At 38.6% G+C, this 17,719-nt stretch overlaps 2 protein-coding genes and 1 pseudogene across 2 annotated transcripts; 2 read left to right on the forward strand and 1 right to left on the reverse strand.

The window, feature by feature from the left end:
• Positions 1 to 2,012: 2,012 nt before the first annotated feature.
• LOC120777092 lies at positions 2,013 to 8,041 on the forward strand (annotated as a pseudogene).
• Positions 8,042 to 8,972: 931 nt separating this feature from the next.
• Positions 8,973 to 14,517, forward strand: LOC120777093. The gene is made up of 4 exons (XM_040108226.1): positions 8,973 to 8,987; positions 13,701 to 13,812; positions 13,885 to 14,350; positions 14,406 to 14,517. The coding sequence occupies exons 1-4, from the start codon at positions 8,973 to 8,975 to the stop codon at positions 14,515 to 14,517; spliced, it is 705 nt and encodes a 234-aa protein (XP_039964160.1).
• A 1,437-nt stretch (positions 14,518 to 15,954) lies between these two features.
• Positions 15,955 to 17,367, reverse strand: LOC120777607. Its single transcript, XM_040109056.1, has 4 exons — positions 17,282 to 17,367; positions 16,796 to 17,203; positions 16,553 to 16,737; positions 15,955 to 16,488 (listed from the first exon to the last, which is right to left on the reverse strand). Exons 1-4 carry the CDS (start codon positions 17,303 to 17,305, stop codon positions 16,299 to 16,301), a joined length of 807 nt encoding a protein of 268 aa, XP_039964990.1. The 5' UTR covers positions 17,306 to 17,367; the 3' UTR covers positions 15,955 to 16,298.
• Between the last annotated feature and the right edge of the window lie 352 nt (positions 17,368 to 17,719).

Below are 17,719 nucleotides of genomic sequence, written 5' to 3' on the forward strand. Positions count from 1 at the left end.
GAGGGCAAAAAACTGACTTGATCTCTTGATGAATCTAAATAAAAAAACTCGTTCAGTTAAAAGCTGATGTGAATTATGTTCTTATTGTTCAATATGAGGATCGAGATTTGACTATTGGGTGCAGACTCTTCATTAAAAAAAAAAATCTGAAAAATTTACTCACGAACGAAAATGTAATTTTTTGGCGATCCGATGTCATTGTATATCAATATTCATTCTATAAGAGACAGCTGCTGGCGTACGCCGATGATATTGATTTCATTAACACCAACCACCGCGCCGTTAGTTCTGCTTTCTCCAGAATGTACATAGTATAAGGAAGCGAACGAGGGCAAGACGAAATATCTCCTGTCATCAAACAAGTAGCCGTCCCACTCGTGACTTTCACGTCACTATTGACAGCCATAACTTCGAAGTCGTAGATAATTTGGACTATCTTGGAACCGGTATTAATACCAACAACAATGTCAGCTACGAAATCCAAGTCAAGAATAAATTTTGCCAACAGGTACTGCTTCGGACTGAGTATGCAAGTGAGAAGTTAAGCCCTCTCTTGACGAACAAAGACCTAACTATATTAGTCCCCCGTCCAGCTATATGGTGCAAATCCATGGACGACGACAACATCTGATGAGTTGAAGTTATGAGTTTTCGAGAAAAAGGTTCTGCGAAAGATTTATGATCCTTTTCGAATTTGCAATGCCGAATACTGTAGTCGATGGAACGATGAGCTGTACGAGATATAGGACGACATTGACATATTTCAGCGAATTAAGAGACAGTGGCTACTCTGACTAGGTCATGTCGGCTGAATGGATGAAAACACTTCAGCCCTGAGAGTATTTGACGGAGCAGCCGTCGGCAAAAGCAGAGAAAGAGGAAGACTTCTGCATCGTTGGAAGGACTAGGTGTAGAAGGACCTGGCTACACTAGGAATCTAGGAATCTACGTCAAGAAGAAAATCAATTCCATAAAAATGTTTTTGGCTTGTAATCTGTAAGTGTTTGTAATGAATTATCGAAAGACCTATTGCCATATTTTTATGTCTTAGTTACCGTTTTGGCCTTATGGCAAGGAGCTAAACCATCCTGAAAGTCAAGTTTTTCAGTGTGTTCGAACAGCTGTTCAACAGTTGGCATAAGGCCTAAGTATTTTTACCCCAATTGTTTCGCAAAGTATTAAATTGATTGTTCCAGAATGTTGTCGTTTATGACGTCGTTCTACTTTTTTCGAACACCCACTGCCTTTTTTGATCTAAAAAAATTAATTGTTATAAGAAAATTTACCAAAATCTATCTCATATGTCAAATGAGCCTTTGGTCTTAGCTGGGTGCAAACTTCTTCGTTACTGCCTGAATTTGAAAGAGTATTTATATGCTTATACAACAAGAAAATGGGTGTGATTTTCAAGAAGTATTTTCTTTCCTCTCAAATTATGGCCACGGAACACCTGAAAAGTAAGTCGACGCAACTGCTTAAGTGGCGTATCGTATTCGGGAAAGGTTATAGGTTTGTAGAAACATAGTCTGTTGTCCAATACCAAACTTGGTCATGTCTATGATCGCAAAAGTTTTCATATGGCAAAGGAAATAAAGACAAAATGTTCATAAAAATTATTACGAGTTTCTTGAAGGAACTAAGGGTCTTCTCGAAAAGGGTTTAAAACAGATGTTTGGAAGATGGAACTCATCAAAATCATCATCATATTGACTCAAATGAAGACTACATTGGAACATTCTTGAAAATCAAAGAGCACCAACGCCAGAGCGGTGCTTTTATTGCCATTTAACCTTCTAGCGTTAAACGCGCTTCATTTGTTTATACCTAAGTACATTTTCCTTGAAGTTTTCTAACTAGCGCCACACACACACACAATAAGATTTAAACTACGCAAATATGCATTCGTATGTATTTAAGCGTAATCTAGTTTATAAAGTGACAGAATATAAATTATGTCAGCTAAAAACACAACAACCGGAAAAATATAAAATCCACAGCAAACGTTATGAAGAGTTTAGTTGTAAAACACAACAGTAGACGAGACACAAGAGTTACTAGAGACTGCAAGTTATAACAAAATGTGGAAATTTAGCGTAAGAAGATGACAAAGAATTCGTAAAATATTAGGAAAAAAATATAAAAAAAAAATATAAAATTATACAAAACAAATAAACAATTTATAAAAAAAATTATAAAAAAAAATTGAAATAAAAAATTTTGAAACAAAATTTTTACAAATTTAATTAACGCATGATTTCTCCCCCCAGTTCACGACCATAATACTAGCCGCTTTGCTGACGGCGCGCTTGTGCAACGGCGAGTGCAATGTTTGCAACGACAACGGCGCTGCCTGCATAACAAATACCACCTTTCAGCTATGCTTTAGCGGTAAGTAAACGGTGCTAGTTTTTGTTTTTTGTTTTACAAAAAATACAGTTATTTTAATCAACCACTCAACTTTTTGCAGGCGTAGCACAGGGTGACGTATATTCCTGCCCGAATGCCGGTCAAGTTTGCACCAATTTGGGTGCGATTTGTCTCGATTCCGCGAGCAGTACAAGTATTCAAGCCGATTGTGGCAACACAGAACAATGTGGACTCTGCACTGGTGTTGCAGATGGCAGTTACGCATGCACCAGCCACACCACTTTTGTCATGTGTCAAGGTGAAGAGCCCTCAAGCATAACTGCCACCTGTCCCAGCGATAACGTTTGCTTAACTTCCCGTGCGAATGAAGGTGTAAGTCCTTGTGCTAGTCAGTGTTTGACAAATATTGCCGATATGTGCGATATTACATCTCCGGATGCCACAACTGTCACGCCCACAACGGTCACAACTGAGACGGCCAGTACACAAACAGCCTCGACTGTAACAACGACAACTGCCGCCTCCACAACTGAGAGTAGTTCCAGTGCAGGCACGACTGCAAGTGTGGAGGAAACTGTGTGTGGTAGTCAAACTGCAGTAGGTCGCTACCCGAATCCGAATGACGCCACATGTCGAACGTAAGTTTGTTTACAGCATTCTTCAACGATATATGAAAAATGTGTAATCTTATATTATTTTTAATATACTTCCAGTTATATCTACTGCAGTATGCGTTCAACTGGTAGTTTAGGTGGTATTCTGATGACTTGCCCGGGCTCAACATACTTTAATTCGAGTGCAATTGAATGTCAAGCTGCTCTGCCATCGGGTTGTACTTAGTTATAGAAATATTCCAGCACTACAAAACTTTCAGAGGAAAGAGTCCGGATGTAGGAAGTATAATATAAGAAATTTGATCGATTGTAAATAAAGACAAAGTATAAAAAGTGCTTGGCATCTTTTGATTTCTACTGTTTAATTGTAAGCAGGTAGAGTATGGCCAGATATCATATGAAAAAGCCAAAGAGGAGAACTCAAAGTCAGCAGAAGACGACGAAATGTGCTCCGGTCTCTCTACTGAATGGCTCAACAATAAAGTTGAGAACATAATAAAATTTAAATTCTTTTGCTAAACATATCTTACTACTATAGTTCTTTTATCTACTGGTCTCTACGGAGTTCAAAGTTATTTAGAGAGACGCGTGTTACTCTCTAATAATGATATGGATTAGGTTCTTGGATAGGTTGTAAATATTAATCCCTTCTATAAAAGTGCAGTTAACAAACAACAAACCAACTCCAAATATTGACATAGATAATTATACATAAATTAACTCTATCTCTTGAACCTACGACAATACGAGCTCTAGCTGAGCAACACCTCAGCTAGAGTGGCCAACACACATCGAAAAACAACAGCTGCAAAAATAATTTCAAAATTATTGCACTAAGTAAGTAAACCGACTCTTGCAAATATCATTACGAAGCGTGATGCCCTTCGAAGCACAAAATTTGTGTGCAAGGTGAAAAATTATGACTATATTTGGGTTTATAAGGTCCATAGAAAGCTAAAGCAAAAAACAATGAAAATTTCGGCTATTTACTATTTAAACTTCACGAAGTTTGTAATCCTCGAAAAAGTTGTTAAATCCAACTTCCGGAATAGCCTTTAATGCGTGTAGCGATTACTGTTAGTGTCTTCAATGGTCTCCCCGGACCGGCCGTTTAAGTTTGCTGAATAGCCAGAAGTCACAAGGAGCTAAATAAGGCGAATAAGTCGCGCAAAACTAAATGCAATACGCGACGGTGCATTATCGTGCTGCAAAAACTACGAGCTACCGGCCTATGATGCCGGCCTCCTTTTACGAATAGCTTCGACGCATAACACTCTATTAGTATTCCCTGTTGACAGTTTCGCCGGTCGGAAGGAATTCAGAGTGCACCACACCTCGATAATAAAAAAAATTTCAACACAATCTTGATTTCTGACCTGCTTTGACGTGGTTTATTCGGCTTCGGCTCATTGTTGCCACTGTAAAGGTGCGTTCCAAAGTAAACAGGACTTTTTAAATCTAGCGCCCACTGGTGGTACCATTTATTTGTCGACTGAGTGCGTTAGAATCTGCCCAGTGAGAATTTCATGACAATTTATTGATTGAAAGTGAAGTTATTGTGGTTTAAGTGTCAGTATGTTTGTGTTATCGGCGCGAAAATGAGCTTCGAACAAAGAGACAAAATTAAATTTTGTTTAAAAATTGGTAAAACTTTTACCGAAACGTTTCAATTGATGAAACAAGTTTATAGCGATGAGTGTTTTCAACGTTTTCATAGTGGTCGTGAGGACATAAATGACGATCAACATGTGGGCCAATCAAAATCCAAGATGGAATTAAACATCTCCAAAACATCGATTTATGGCATTTTGACCGAACATTTGGGCTTACGACAAGTGTGTGCACGGTTTGTTCCGCACAAATTGACTGACGACCGAAAATTGCTCAGAATCCACCATTCGATTGACGCTTGTGACCGATTATTTGACCAAAAATCACATTTTCACCATTTACCACTTTCAGTATTCACCTGATATGGCACCGTGCGACTTTTTCCTTTTCGGAAAAATTCATTTGCTCAAGAAAGGAAAGCGTTATGCAGACGTAGAGGACATTCAAAAGGCTAGCACCGGCTAACTGGCGGCCATACCGGCCAACGAGCTAAAACACTCATTCGACATGCTTTTGGACCGTGCAAAAAGCGGTATTGAAGCAGAACGAGACTATTTTGAGTAAAATAAATTGGCTTTGCCGAAAAAAAACATTTGTTCTGTTTTTTTTTAAAGTGCTGTTTACTTTGGAACGCATCTTGTATTTGTCCGACTAAGACTCATCGCCAGTAGTAGTACGACATTGTGTAGTCAGAAAGTATAGTTTTCCGGACGTTAATGAGACCCTGCTTTTTGAAAAAATTGAATGATTTTGGAACCAGTCGTTCTTTCACTTTTTTAGACACCAATGATTTTTTAAAATGGTTTTCACTGATCCTTCCGATATTTCAACGATGCTAGAATGCTATATGGCTACTAATCGTCGATTCTCAAGCATCAATTATTTTATTTTATTGACGTGTTGATCACCTGTTGATGTTGATGGCTGTCCTGAACGTGGAAACCCAATTAAATGAGTTCATATCTCAAATTGATATCAAAGTTGCTGCTTTAATCCAAAATTAGGCACTTGCGTTGTACCATTAATACAGATATGTTATATTATTATCACTTTCATCCAAACGGTTGGGCAAAAAATAATTTAATGCTCAAAACATGTTGGACTTTTATGCTTTATCTTAGTTGAAATTGAACAACAACAATTTATCTGCAATCATCAAAACAACTCAAGTGGCTTAACCCGGTAACAGCCACAAAATTAGATAGAAAAACTATAGATATAGATAACACAATTGGCGTTTAACTTCTATACCCACTTTGTTATGTATATGTCCATTGGTGGGCTATCTGCCAGTGTCAGCTCCTAAATTTTTAGCGATATTGCAAATGCGGGCTCATCAGGAAGGAAGTGTTGATATGTTTCCACTTCGTTTTCTTCCATACACCTTCTGCAGCTGGCGCTCGGTAAGATTCTTAACATATCCTCATGAACGTCGATACACCAATGGGCATATAGAGAGAGGCTGGACTTACTGAGGGCAAAGAACCCACTGGATCTCGTATGACTGATCTTGAGCAAAAGAGATCTTGCGACAGCGCCTGAACCGATGGTCGCCCAGCGCTAGTCAAGTTATCATTTTACTGATAGCGGAGCTTGGGTACTTTTTCTTGCCACTTCGTCAGCTTTACGCCTGAAACGATAGAAGACCAGCGCTGACCAATCTTCGGTGAAGCCAAGCCATCCAGTGATAACACAGGTGCAGACGAAGCATTGATCCGCGTGGTAGTGGGGTGTCTTTTCTTACCATATCGTTAGTTTCATAGTTACCTGTAACTCGATGCCATGGATTACGAGGTTAGGTGTTCTTAAACCAGTTCTGAACAGGTTAATGAGCTTAAGCAAGCACGGCTCTATTATCAGAGTGGCTAGTCACATCTCTGAAGGAGGCTACTCTTTGTAAAAGTAAATCTATCGCTACCGTAATGGCAAGTACCTGAAGCTGATAAATTGTTCTTGACAATTCATCGGTCATATATTTGTAATTTACAATGGATTTATAAACAATAATTTACTCTAAAAGAAAATCTATCTTTCGCTGCTAATTTACTCGCTTTCTTCAAGTGGTGTGTAGTAGAAAATTTGGGCTAATTTGGGAAGAAGACTTACAACTTATCAGTTATCGACTAAGTCTGCGGGGAAAGGAGAATTTTCTATCTTGCATGATTTTAATGCTTTGAAGTTAACCAGCGTTGCTTTTACGGTGAGCTCTAGAAGAAATAACCTTGTTGCCTTTTTACGAATCCGCCCAAAAGTAGGAAAGGCGGTAAACTACAATGGCAAAGCAAGGGTTAAGCTCTTACCATATCCATAAAACGAGTAACATCCAGCAAAAGACAGTTAGTTAGCCCAAGCAAGTTTCACGAAAGCGTTAGTGATCAACATGTTTAAAATAGTGGTACAGTATTATCATCAAAAGAAAAAAAATGTTTCATAGATTAAATTAACAAAACTTTTTCTTTCTCACCAGCTTTTCGCTGTGTATGTTATCATACTGATACTCCACGAAAGCGCCGCGACTTGTTACAATTGCAATAGTAATGGCGTCGCCTGCGCCAGCAACAACACATTTCATCTTTGCTTCGGCGGCAAGTGGAAAAATATAAATTTCCATAAAAAACTGTTATAATAAATCTGGTTTGACAGGTTTGCCAAATTTAGGCGAAGAATTCAGCTGGAATGAGGATGAGGTCACTGGGCCCAGTTTGTATGGATCCCAGCAGTAATCCTAATATAGTAGCCGCCTGCGGCAATACCAAGCAATGCGGTCAGTGCGGCGATGTTATGGATGGTGGCTTCACTTGCACCAGCCGGACCACATTCACCATGTGCATGGGATATGCGCTGACCGATATACGCGCGTCCTGTCCCACCGGTCAAGTATGTCGCACATCGGTGGCGCAGACCGGTAGAGTGCCGTGCGTAAATGAATGCCTAACGGATTCAAATGATATGTGTGATGTAAGTGTGGCTGTAGATGCGCCACCAAGCAGTGAGTCAGCTGGAACAACTGTAATTATACAACCCACACCGCCAGCGGAGACAACTACAACAACCGCAATCATACAACCTACACCTGCAATAAACACAACTACAACACAACTAGGGACCACCGCAGAACCGTCTGCTACTTCTACTACAGTTTCAACAAATGATGCAACAAGTGTGGCACCTACGACCAGTCCATCACCAGTGGAGTTCTGTGCAAGTCAAATACTTGTTGGCCGTTATTCGAATCCCGCTGACAACAGTTGTACTACGTGAGAATTATTAAAATATTAACGGTGTTTTATACTTGTATATCTATGGCACATTTTTTCAGCTACTTGTATTGCTCAAGTTCTGGTTCTGGCTCGGGCCTTACTGCGCACATAATGCAGTGTCCTGTTGGCAAATTTTTTAATGCGGAAATAAGAAACTGTCAATCTATTAAAGCAAATGACTGTGTTTGAAATAAAAGCATTATACATATTTTCTAATAAATTGATAACTTTACTCTTTTTTTACATGATTCGAAAGTACAACTTATAAAGATGGTAGAGTCATCTATCGGGAGATCTCCGTCAACTCTGCTCTCTCGGAGATAGCTGCCATCACGGCAGTATCTATACTGATACCGAGTGCAAGCTCCTATAGAGAGGTGTGCATTCACTCTGAAAGCCGCGCGGCGATACTGGCACTGAGTTTGCTGACTGTGCGTTCAAAACTAATAAATTAGTACATGATCTCATTAGCAATATTCTCAAGCTTCTCCCATAATAGTGGTGGCCGGCCATAGCGGAATCGCTGAGAACTGCTAAGTCGATGAGCTGGCTATGGAGGGCACCCTTACCTCAATTTCATCCTTTTGCAGTCGAGTCGGTTTTCCGAAATCTGCTTGCGTTCTGGCATTGAACGATTGGACCTCAAATGAGCTTAGTAAGCGTTGCTTAACAACAATAACTTGTGCGATTACGAGATCCTTTCGATTCGGAGTGAACCGAAAGAGCTCATTTGAACTATAATGGCTTTTAGCAAAACCAATGTCGCCACAATTATAGCTGTCCTGGCTTGACACTGTTCAATACGTCTACATGCGCTGCGGCTCAAATTCTGTCTGACGCTCTTTGCCAAAGCTGTTGGAGCAAGGTACGGTGGATTCATCTTTTCACTTCCTCCTCCATTGTTCAGCTTTGCTGGACTGAGATTGAAATAGATCAATAAGAAACAAAAATGTCTTAATTTAACTACATATTGATTATTTCTGAGAACTTTTCATATAAAGGAATTTCCAATAAGAGCGCTACAAAAGTAACAACACCGGTTCGAGATACAATTCTTTATTTTTGTGGACCATTTCGTGAGATAACACGTTCACCAAACTTGGTTTTTAATAAATCGATTATGACATTCGCTATGGTGAGTCCTGAAGTACATGTGGATTGCTGTCAGACCAATAACGCATATTTTGCTTATTGACGAAGTCATTCAGACCGAAATGGCTTCATGGCTGATCAATGAAAATACGGATCATTTTCGAGTTGTTCCTCAGAACAATTCACAAACATACGACGATTCTGGTGGTCAAGCGGCTTCAGTTCTTGCGTCAATTTGATGTTGTAAGGATGTAGGGCAAGATTTTTTTGCAAAATTCGTCACCACTACGTCGCAGAAATGCCCAACGCTTGAAAACGACGTTTGAGAGACGGACTTGGATCATCCTCAATTAAGGCACTCGTGACAGCAATATTCTCGACACTACGGGCACTTCTTTGCCTCACTGGCACGGAAATATTTTGTACTGTGACTGTGTATATAAATTTTTCCACTAGATGCTCAATTGTTGATCCAACAGGTCGATTATGACGCCCATAAAATGAACGTAGCGCTCTTTAAGTTGATGAAACTGTCTCCGAATTTCGATGGTAAATTTTAATAGTTTCAATTTGTTATTGGATGGTATATCTTTCCATGATAAAATGGCAAACCTTACTGAAGAGAAATGTCAAAAGAACAGTACAAAATATGGCTTCGTTTGCTGTCCCTATCGGTCTACTTTTGCAGCATCGTTTTGAAAAAACTCTTTATTTTTGCTATACAACTGAAGTAAAAAAATAGTAGCCCTCGTATTTCGACGAATTCACAAGCTGAATAAGTTGCGATTACTTCATAAGGCTTTGTTAGTAAGCTATTTCTTAATTATCTTCTCAAACAAACAGATAATACATTAGTTGAATTTTATCTTAATTTTGACAACAGAAGCAGAGAATGTCTGCCTCTTTAATGTCACACGCTTAAGAATTTAAATAGTTTGGTAAACATAGTATGATATACATATGTATGTACAGTTAGTACCTATAGTACTTCGTAAATGTGTATTTTTTTCTTACTCTGCATGCAGCCATTTCAGTTACACATATTTGGCCTGAGTATAGTATATATATTATAAATGATCCCGGTTCAAGAAGTACCAATATTTAGTTATATAGTATAAACTATATAAGGTTTTATAGGTTTTCTAGAATTCCTGGTCTTAAAAAATATATATCAAAAACCTTCGAATATTCGAATTTGAGTATTACCTTCGTCTGAAGCCCGACCGATTAGGATTCAAATCGGAGAAGGATGACTCCTTCGTTTTTTACGACTAGATCTTAGGTAGCCGAGCTTTCACGACCACTTCGGGCGTTCACTAAAAGTGAGTATGTCCAAAAATGTTATTATTTATCTTTATTAACGTAGACACCTTAACATTACAAGGTAGATTTCATTACGTCGGGTTTTCAAAATCTTAATGCAAAACCAGTTGCAAGGCAAGATTTCAAGACAATAAGAGAGAGGTAATGTTAAAATTAACAGATCGAAATTATAAATCATTTTACCAGTGTTTTAAAGTCCCTGCAGACACGTTTTATCGGAGCTGAGCTCTTCCATAAAAACAAAGAAAAACTCTCCACAATATCTTGCCAATCCACAGCCAACTATTTCTTAGCCACGCACGAACTCACGCTACCACTGGTAGCTGATTTAATACATAAATATCTAAACTCTCTTAATCTAAATTCTATTTACTTGTTAGCTTTACGCTTTCGGGAGTTAAATTAGAAAAATCAACAAGCCAATTAGCACGAAAAATAGTTACCAACACACAACTGCAGATGAGAAGACTTGGACAAAATTGTCAGAGAGCAAATGTCCCGAACATACGAATAATATAGAGGCCCATTTAAAAGCAAATCCAAAGTTCATTGCGCTAACAGTTGTTGTGACGCGTTAGCTAAGAAAAGTTATACAAGTAACAGTGAAAAAGAAAAGCTTGTGAAAAGTTAAGTTCTTAATTTCTTTGGAATCCAAAAGTGTTTTTCAAAAACTTGTGACAATTCTTGAGTGACTTTTAATATAACATTTAAGTGAAAATAAAAAATATGGTGTTACGCGGTGCAAAGAAATGGCTCTTGGTTATCTTGCAAGTATGTGGAACAAATTTTTCTTTGGTGATGGTGATATAGTGTACATATATGAGTTGCTTGATTTAAAAATGTTACATACTATTCATATGGGTATAGAAATAAATTTATTAAAAGTTAATATTTTCAACACATTATACTAAAATATTATAAATAAGCATCTTTGGACTTTAACGACCACATAGGGAACCTAAACTTTATCCCAGAAGTCTCTAAAAATTATTTTGTGAGAAAATTCAGCAATTAAAATAATTTATTTTATTTAAACTCTCGAAATATGTGGCACGGAGTATTTAAATAATAAATTTGTTCACCAAACTTTTGCTTGTAATACCTGAAAATTGCCAAGCAAGGAAGGGAAATACTTACAGGTGCTAGAAAACCGAAATTTTTTTGTATTTCTGAAGTACATAAAGTGCATAAGGCGATTTTTACGATGTGTGAAATTATTCAACAAAGAAATTATATTAAATTTTATGTGCGGAATCAAATTCGTGGTGCCGTAACGTTCAGAATGTTGGAAAAGGCCTTCGGTGATAATTGTTTGTCGGGAGAAAGGGTTTTTGATTGGCATAAATTATTCAAATAGGATCGAGAACTCGTTGACGATGGCCATCAGGATCAACAGATGATCAAACCGTCAATAAAATAAGAAATTGGTGCTTGAAAATCGACGATTATCGTTGGAATATCGGAATGATCAATGTAAACCATTTTGAATGATCATATGGACCTTAGTAAAGTGAAAGCGCGATTGGTTCCGAAATTACAAAATTTTTTCGAAAAATAGCGTCGCATTAACGTCGATGAGATAACGCTTTCCGACTACCAGAATGTCATGAAACTTATTATTATTGGCGATAAGCCTTGGATTTATGCTTGCGACCGGGAAATGGACGATCAATCGGCCGAATGTAATAGCAAAGGTGAGCCGAAGCCGAAAAAACTACGTCATAGCAGGTCAAAGTTATGTTCACAGTTTTCTTCGATTATTGAGGTGTGGTGCGCTTCAAATTCCTTCCAACCGGCCAAACAGTCAACAAGAAATACTATTTGAGTATTATCCGTCGTTTGCGCGAAGCTTTTCGTAAAAAGAGGCCGGAAACATAGGCCCATAACTCTTGGCTTTTTCATCACGATAATGCATCGTCGCATACTGCATTGATTCTTCGTGAATTTTTCGCCATATTTTCTACCAATATCGTGCCGCAAGCACCGCATTTGCCTGACTTAGCTCCGTGTGACTTCTGGCTATTCAGCAAACTCAAACGACCACTACGGGGAAACCGGTTTGAGTCAACTGACGACATTAAACGTGAGTCACTAAGCGCGTTGAAGGCTGTTCCGAAAGTTGACTTTAACAACTGTTTCGAGAATTGGAAAAAAACGTTGGCACAAGTGTATTGTGGCCTAGAGGGGGACGACATTGAGTTCATACAATAATTTAATGATATATGCACTTCCTGCTGACTTCATACGGTATATTTAGGGTGACTGAAGATAAGGTACTTTTTTTGACAGATCACGTGTCAGTCGCGTCAAGCTGCTATGTTTTTTTTTGTTCAGTATTGTTTGGCATTTCATCGTGGAAAGACTTACACCTCAACAACGTTAACAAATTGTTCAACTTTATTACGAAAATTCATTATCTGTACTACTGAGCGTAATTTTCGCAACATCGCCCATCTCGGGAGCCAGCATTCATTATTGGATAATATTCGACCGAACAGACAGCGCACAGCACGCTGTAAAGAAAATATACCAGCAACTTGAACTGAAATATGGATCAACTTGCCAGACATCTTAAAGTACAAAATAAAAGTACAAAATACAGCTTGTGTAAGAATCGAGGCCTGCCGACCATCCCAAGTGACATTGCTGGGTTCTATGGCCTCTTGAAAAGTTCCAAGAATATTCGACGTTTTCAAGCCAACTTTTGTTCAGCGCCCATTTTTGGCTCAATGGGTATATAAAAAAACAAATTTGCCACATTTGGGACGAAGGGCAAACTGAAGAGATTCAAGAGCTCACAATTCATTCAAAAAGAAACAACGGTTTAGTATGGTTTGTAGACCGGTGGAATCATCGGTCTATATTTCTTCGAAAATAATACCGGTCGGAATGTAACCGTCAATGACGACTACTATTCGATGCCTGAAATTGAAGCTCGGGATCTCGGAGACTTATCGTTTCAACGAGACGGCGGCACTTCCCAAACATCGCATCAATCTATGGATTTATTGAAAGAATATTTCAGTTAGTAGATCATTTTACGTTTTGGGCCGATCGATGGGCCACCAAGGTCGTGTGATATCACACCGTTAAATTTTACCTGTGAGGATATGTAAAGTCTATGTGGACAATCCCGATGCGATTTAGGGCTTGTGGCAAAACACCACGCGTGTCATTCACCAGTGACCAGTCGAATTGACCCGTAGCCGCGATCATAACATAAACATTCTCCATTTAATTTGAAGTTCTTGGGTTTTTTCTTTAAAAAAGTAGGGAACCTCGAAATAGATCACCCTATATAACTCAAACTCTTATATGATATCAAAATCAAGTTGTTATATAAGGCTGAGCACATTATAATTTTATGCTGAAAACTAGTTTATTTTACTACTTCTAATAAGACATTCATTACTTCTCAACCGTTTATTACCAGGTAACAATCTGCATATACTTCTTCATCGACTCAACAAGCGCTGCGTGCAACGTCTGTCAGGATAATCAAGTCGCATGCATCAATTCAACATCTTTCTATCTCTGCTTTGGGGGTAAGCCTAATCTTTCTTTGTCAAATATTATCACAAATTGCAAAAACTGAATATGCCATCCTCTTTTAACAGATAGTAATCCCAATATGGACGTGCTGTATCACTGCAAGGAGGGCTTCGAGTGTACCGAATATAACGCCATCTGTCTGCAAGCGAGTGCAACACGTGCGCCCAGTTGTGGTTCCACATCACTTTGTGGACAATGCACGGCTCAGGCTAATGCGCTCTTCGCATGCTTAAGTCGCACCACATTCCAAATGTGCTATGGCGCTGCGCATCCCACCGGTCAGGTGGGTTATTGCCCCAGTGGATTTGTTTGTGACGCAACGAGTGATGCGGTCTGTGTTAGTACCGCCGGTACATATACTGTTACCTGTGATGTCGTCGATTCTTCTACTGATACGACAACAGCCACTACACCCACTACGGAAAGTACAACCCCAACTAGTACATATCCATTGACGCCGAATGAAGTTTGTGCCCAACAAACACGGAGTGGTCTCTATCCGACCATACCAAACGATCCCTATTGCAAAATGTAAAGTCCGTTGTAAGTCAAAGAAATTGTAAGCTAATCTGTGTTGTTCTTTCAGGTATATATACTGTCGGAATGCGAAAGGAGTTGAATACTCGTGCCCTGCGAATACATACTTCAGCATAGAATCTAAAGCTTGCACTATTTATAAGCCAACATACTGTACTTGAATATATTTTATATTATAAAGATTTTACCAGGAATGAACGATGTGATGTAAATGAAATAAAACAGTCAAATATGGTCAAAATGGATACTGTTTTTTATATTTCTGCTTTTGTTCAGGATGAACGTCCAGCTTGGGTAAAATTTGAAATATTTTAATAAAGCTTGGTACAAAAAAGTTTAGAAAAGTTCGTAGATGGGTGTAATCGAACCACTCCCCGGCCACGAAGCGTCATTAAACGGAAACTATATAGTGCCATAACTAAGGACTAATTTAAAATATAGAACTGTGATGGCACTGACTAGGCACAGACGATCGCGGTAGTAAGAGCCACCTGATAGCTGAAAATCTTGAAAAAGTGGGCGTGTCCCTGCCCTCTAATAAGTTTAATTTGCATATCTCTTAAACCACTAAAGCTATAACAACGAAATTCGATTAGAGCTAATATTATGAAAACTCCTACTGACAGTGTGAAAATGGATGAAATCGGATGATAACCCACCAACTCTCCAAATAACCATACCATTAAAAACGGTTAATATCGCGATAAATAAAAAACTGACTACGCTATTAAAATGATATGAGAGGGCTTAAATGGATCCGAAGTCAAAATTAGCCAATAGGCGTGGCACCGACTTCCTTTAGATGAAATCACATATCTCAGACTCTATTATAAATTCGATTTGATTCTTCACATTTTAGTATACATACATATCAAGAATCAATTTATATAACGCAATACAACATTTTTCGAAGAGTGGCTTTGAAGTTCACCACCTTATTTCTAGAAATTATCAAAATCGGGCCAAAACTCTTCGAGCCTATAGGTACCGAATATGTGGATCCCAGTATCTATAGCTGACTTTTAACAAAAATATCGATCAGTAAGTAAGATACATACTATATAGTATAATTGAAATTCAGAGAGAATCGGCGGCATCATTGGGCCGTACTTCTTCCTTGATTATCAAGACCGGCATGTTCTGTGAATAGAAGTCGCTACCGCTCGATGATAATCGAATACTTTTAGCCCGAAATAGATCATGTGGACTTGGACAATATTGGAAAGTATGTTGTTCCAATAGGACGGCGTCACAAGCCACACAGCGAATGTCACAATCGATTTATTGAAAACCAAGTTTGTTGAACGTGTTATCTCACGAAGTGGTCCAGTCAATTGGCGCCCTCTGTGGTGCGATTTGACGCCTTTACACTACTTTCTGGAGCTACGTCTAGTCTATGGTCTATGCCAACAAGCCAGCGACGATTGATGAACTTCTTACGAATATAGAACCTGAAGTTGCAGCAGTTTCGGCCGATTTATGCTTGAAAACCGTTGAAAATTGGGTTCAGCGTCTTTATGTCATATATGAAAGAGATTTTATTGCTTCCTTTCTGTACGGAATCCAACAAATTCTGAAATTCTTTACTGCAAAATGTATTTTCATAAGTTTTTTTCAAAGTACTGTTTCAGCTTGTTCTTATTTATTTAAATGCATAATACTGGTACTTTAGGTTAGGTTAGGTCAGTGTTAGGTACCTAACCTAACCGAACTGGTAGTTTAACTAATAAGATATGTAATAATGAGCGACCTTTGTGAGAGAATACAGAGTTACGTAGTTTGTGGCAGTTTTGACAACAAGTACTGTTACGTTGACGTCATAATAGCGAACACTTCATATTTTCAGAACTTTCACTACAAAGTTCCCTCCTTTACAAAATTCCTCGACCTCATATTCCATTTATAACTGCTCAACTGTGTAACCTCTCATAATCGGTATTATTCATTCGATTATTTCGCCATCATCGAAAACTATTTCATAACCTCGCAGATACAATGACCGTCGTGAACTGCTGCAACGGGCCGGTATTGTCGGTGAACAATATCGTGTAGTACTATCGAAATAAGTATCACCCGGGCAGTAGTAGAGTACGCCACTCCAAACGCTGTTATTTACGAAACAGTAGACATACCTGAAACGAAGAGAAGACACACTTATATAAGCGCCTAAACTTAGAAGAAGTAAACGCAACTCACTGTTTACAGGTTGTCGAAAGTTCATTACCGACAGGAAAGCGACCACTTTGTTGTAAGGTTTGGCAATATGCAACTGGATCGGTCACGATTACCGAACCTGAAGTAGTCGTCGCAATCGCCGTTGTGGTAGTCTCAGTTGTAGTTGTGGTATCTGTTCCATCAGCAGTCGAACACGTGGGTGTAATCTGTATAGAGAAATCGCAAATTCAATAATAACTTTACCACTAACTCTTAGAAACTGACCCCCAAAGTTTCATTGCCGCATATGTACGGATAGTCGATACTACATACATGATAGGGCGCACAACTGCCACCCAAATCACTAATGGAGTCTGTGCCTAAACAAAGGGCGTACGTGCGTACACCAGTGCAGGCAAAGGTATGGGAGGAATCACAGGTTTTGCATTCTTCGCAATCGCCTACTATACTCGTACCGGTACTCGATACGCAGATGCTGGCCGCAGTTGTCGAGCAAATATATCCATCGGGGCAACCAGACGCTGTTCCCGTTGGTAAGCCATTGACGCACACTGAGAACTCCGTTTTCGAAACGCAGGCTAAATTAGTCGTAACAGAGCAGGAATTGCAGGCAGCGGAAGCGTAATTCGACGAATCGGAGAACAGAAGAAGTAGAAATATGGTGGATACGCACTAAAAACATATTATATTATTGAAATAATAGTAATACTTGACGAAACAACTCGAAGAGACTGGAAATTTCTCACTTACACTTTCCGAAATTAATTTGAACATATTGAAATATTATTGAACCCGTTTTAGATTATTTATTATTATTTCTTTTTTCAACAAGTTTTTCAATTTTCGCAATGCAAATCCGATGGCAACCGCAATTCAACTGGAAATTAGTTTGTGATGTCGCCATTTAAATAGTTTGCCTCGAACTCGATTTGGTTATCTTATCAAGTCATTTGGAAGAATCTGATTAGTTTGTGAGGGAGTACAGCCGAGTCCACAGTATGATAAATCTAATTTATCTAGTAATAAACCGGGTAAATATTTAAATATTTATAAATTTCTGATTCGACATCAAGGCAAAATTCTAAAACGTTCACTAAACGTTTAACAACGCAATAGTGAAACTATCTTACAAACTAATATAATTTTACTGTTATTGCTTACAGAGAATTAAGACTTTACAGAACATTT

Source organism: Bactrocera tryoni, chromosome 5, assembly GCF_016617805.1.
Source record: "Bactrocera tryoni isolate S06 chromosome 5, CSIRO_BtryS06_freeze2, whole genome shotgun sequence".
Lineage (NCBI taxonomy): Eukaryota > Metazoa > Arthropoda > Insecta > Diptera > Tephritidae > Bactrocera > Bactrocera tryoni.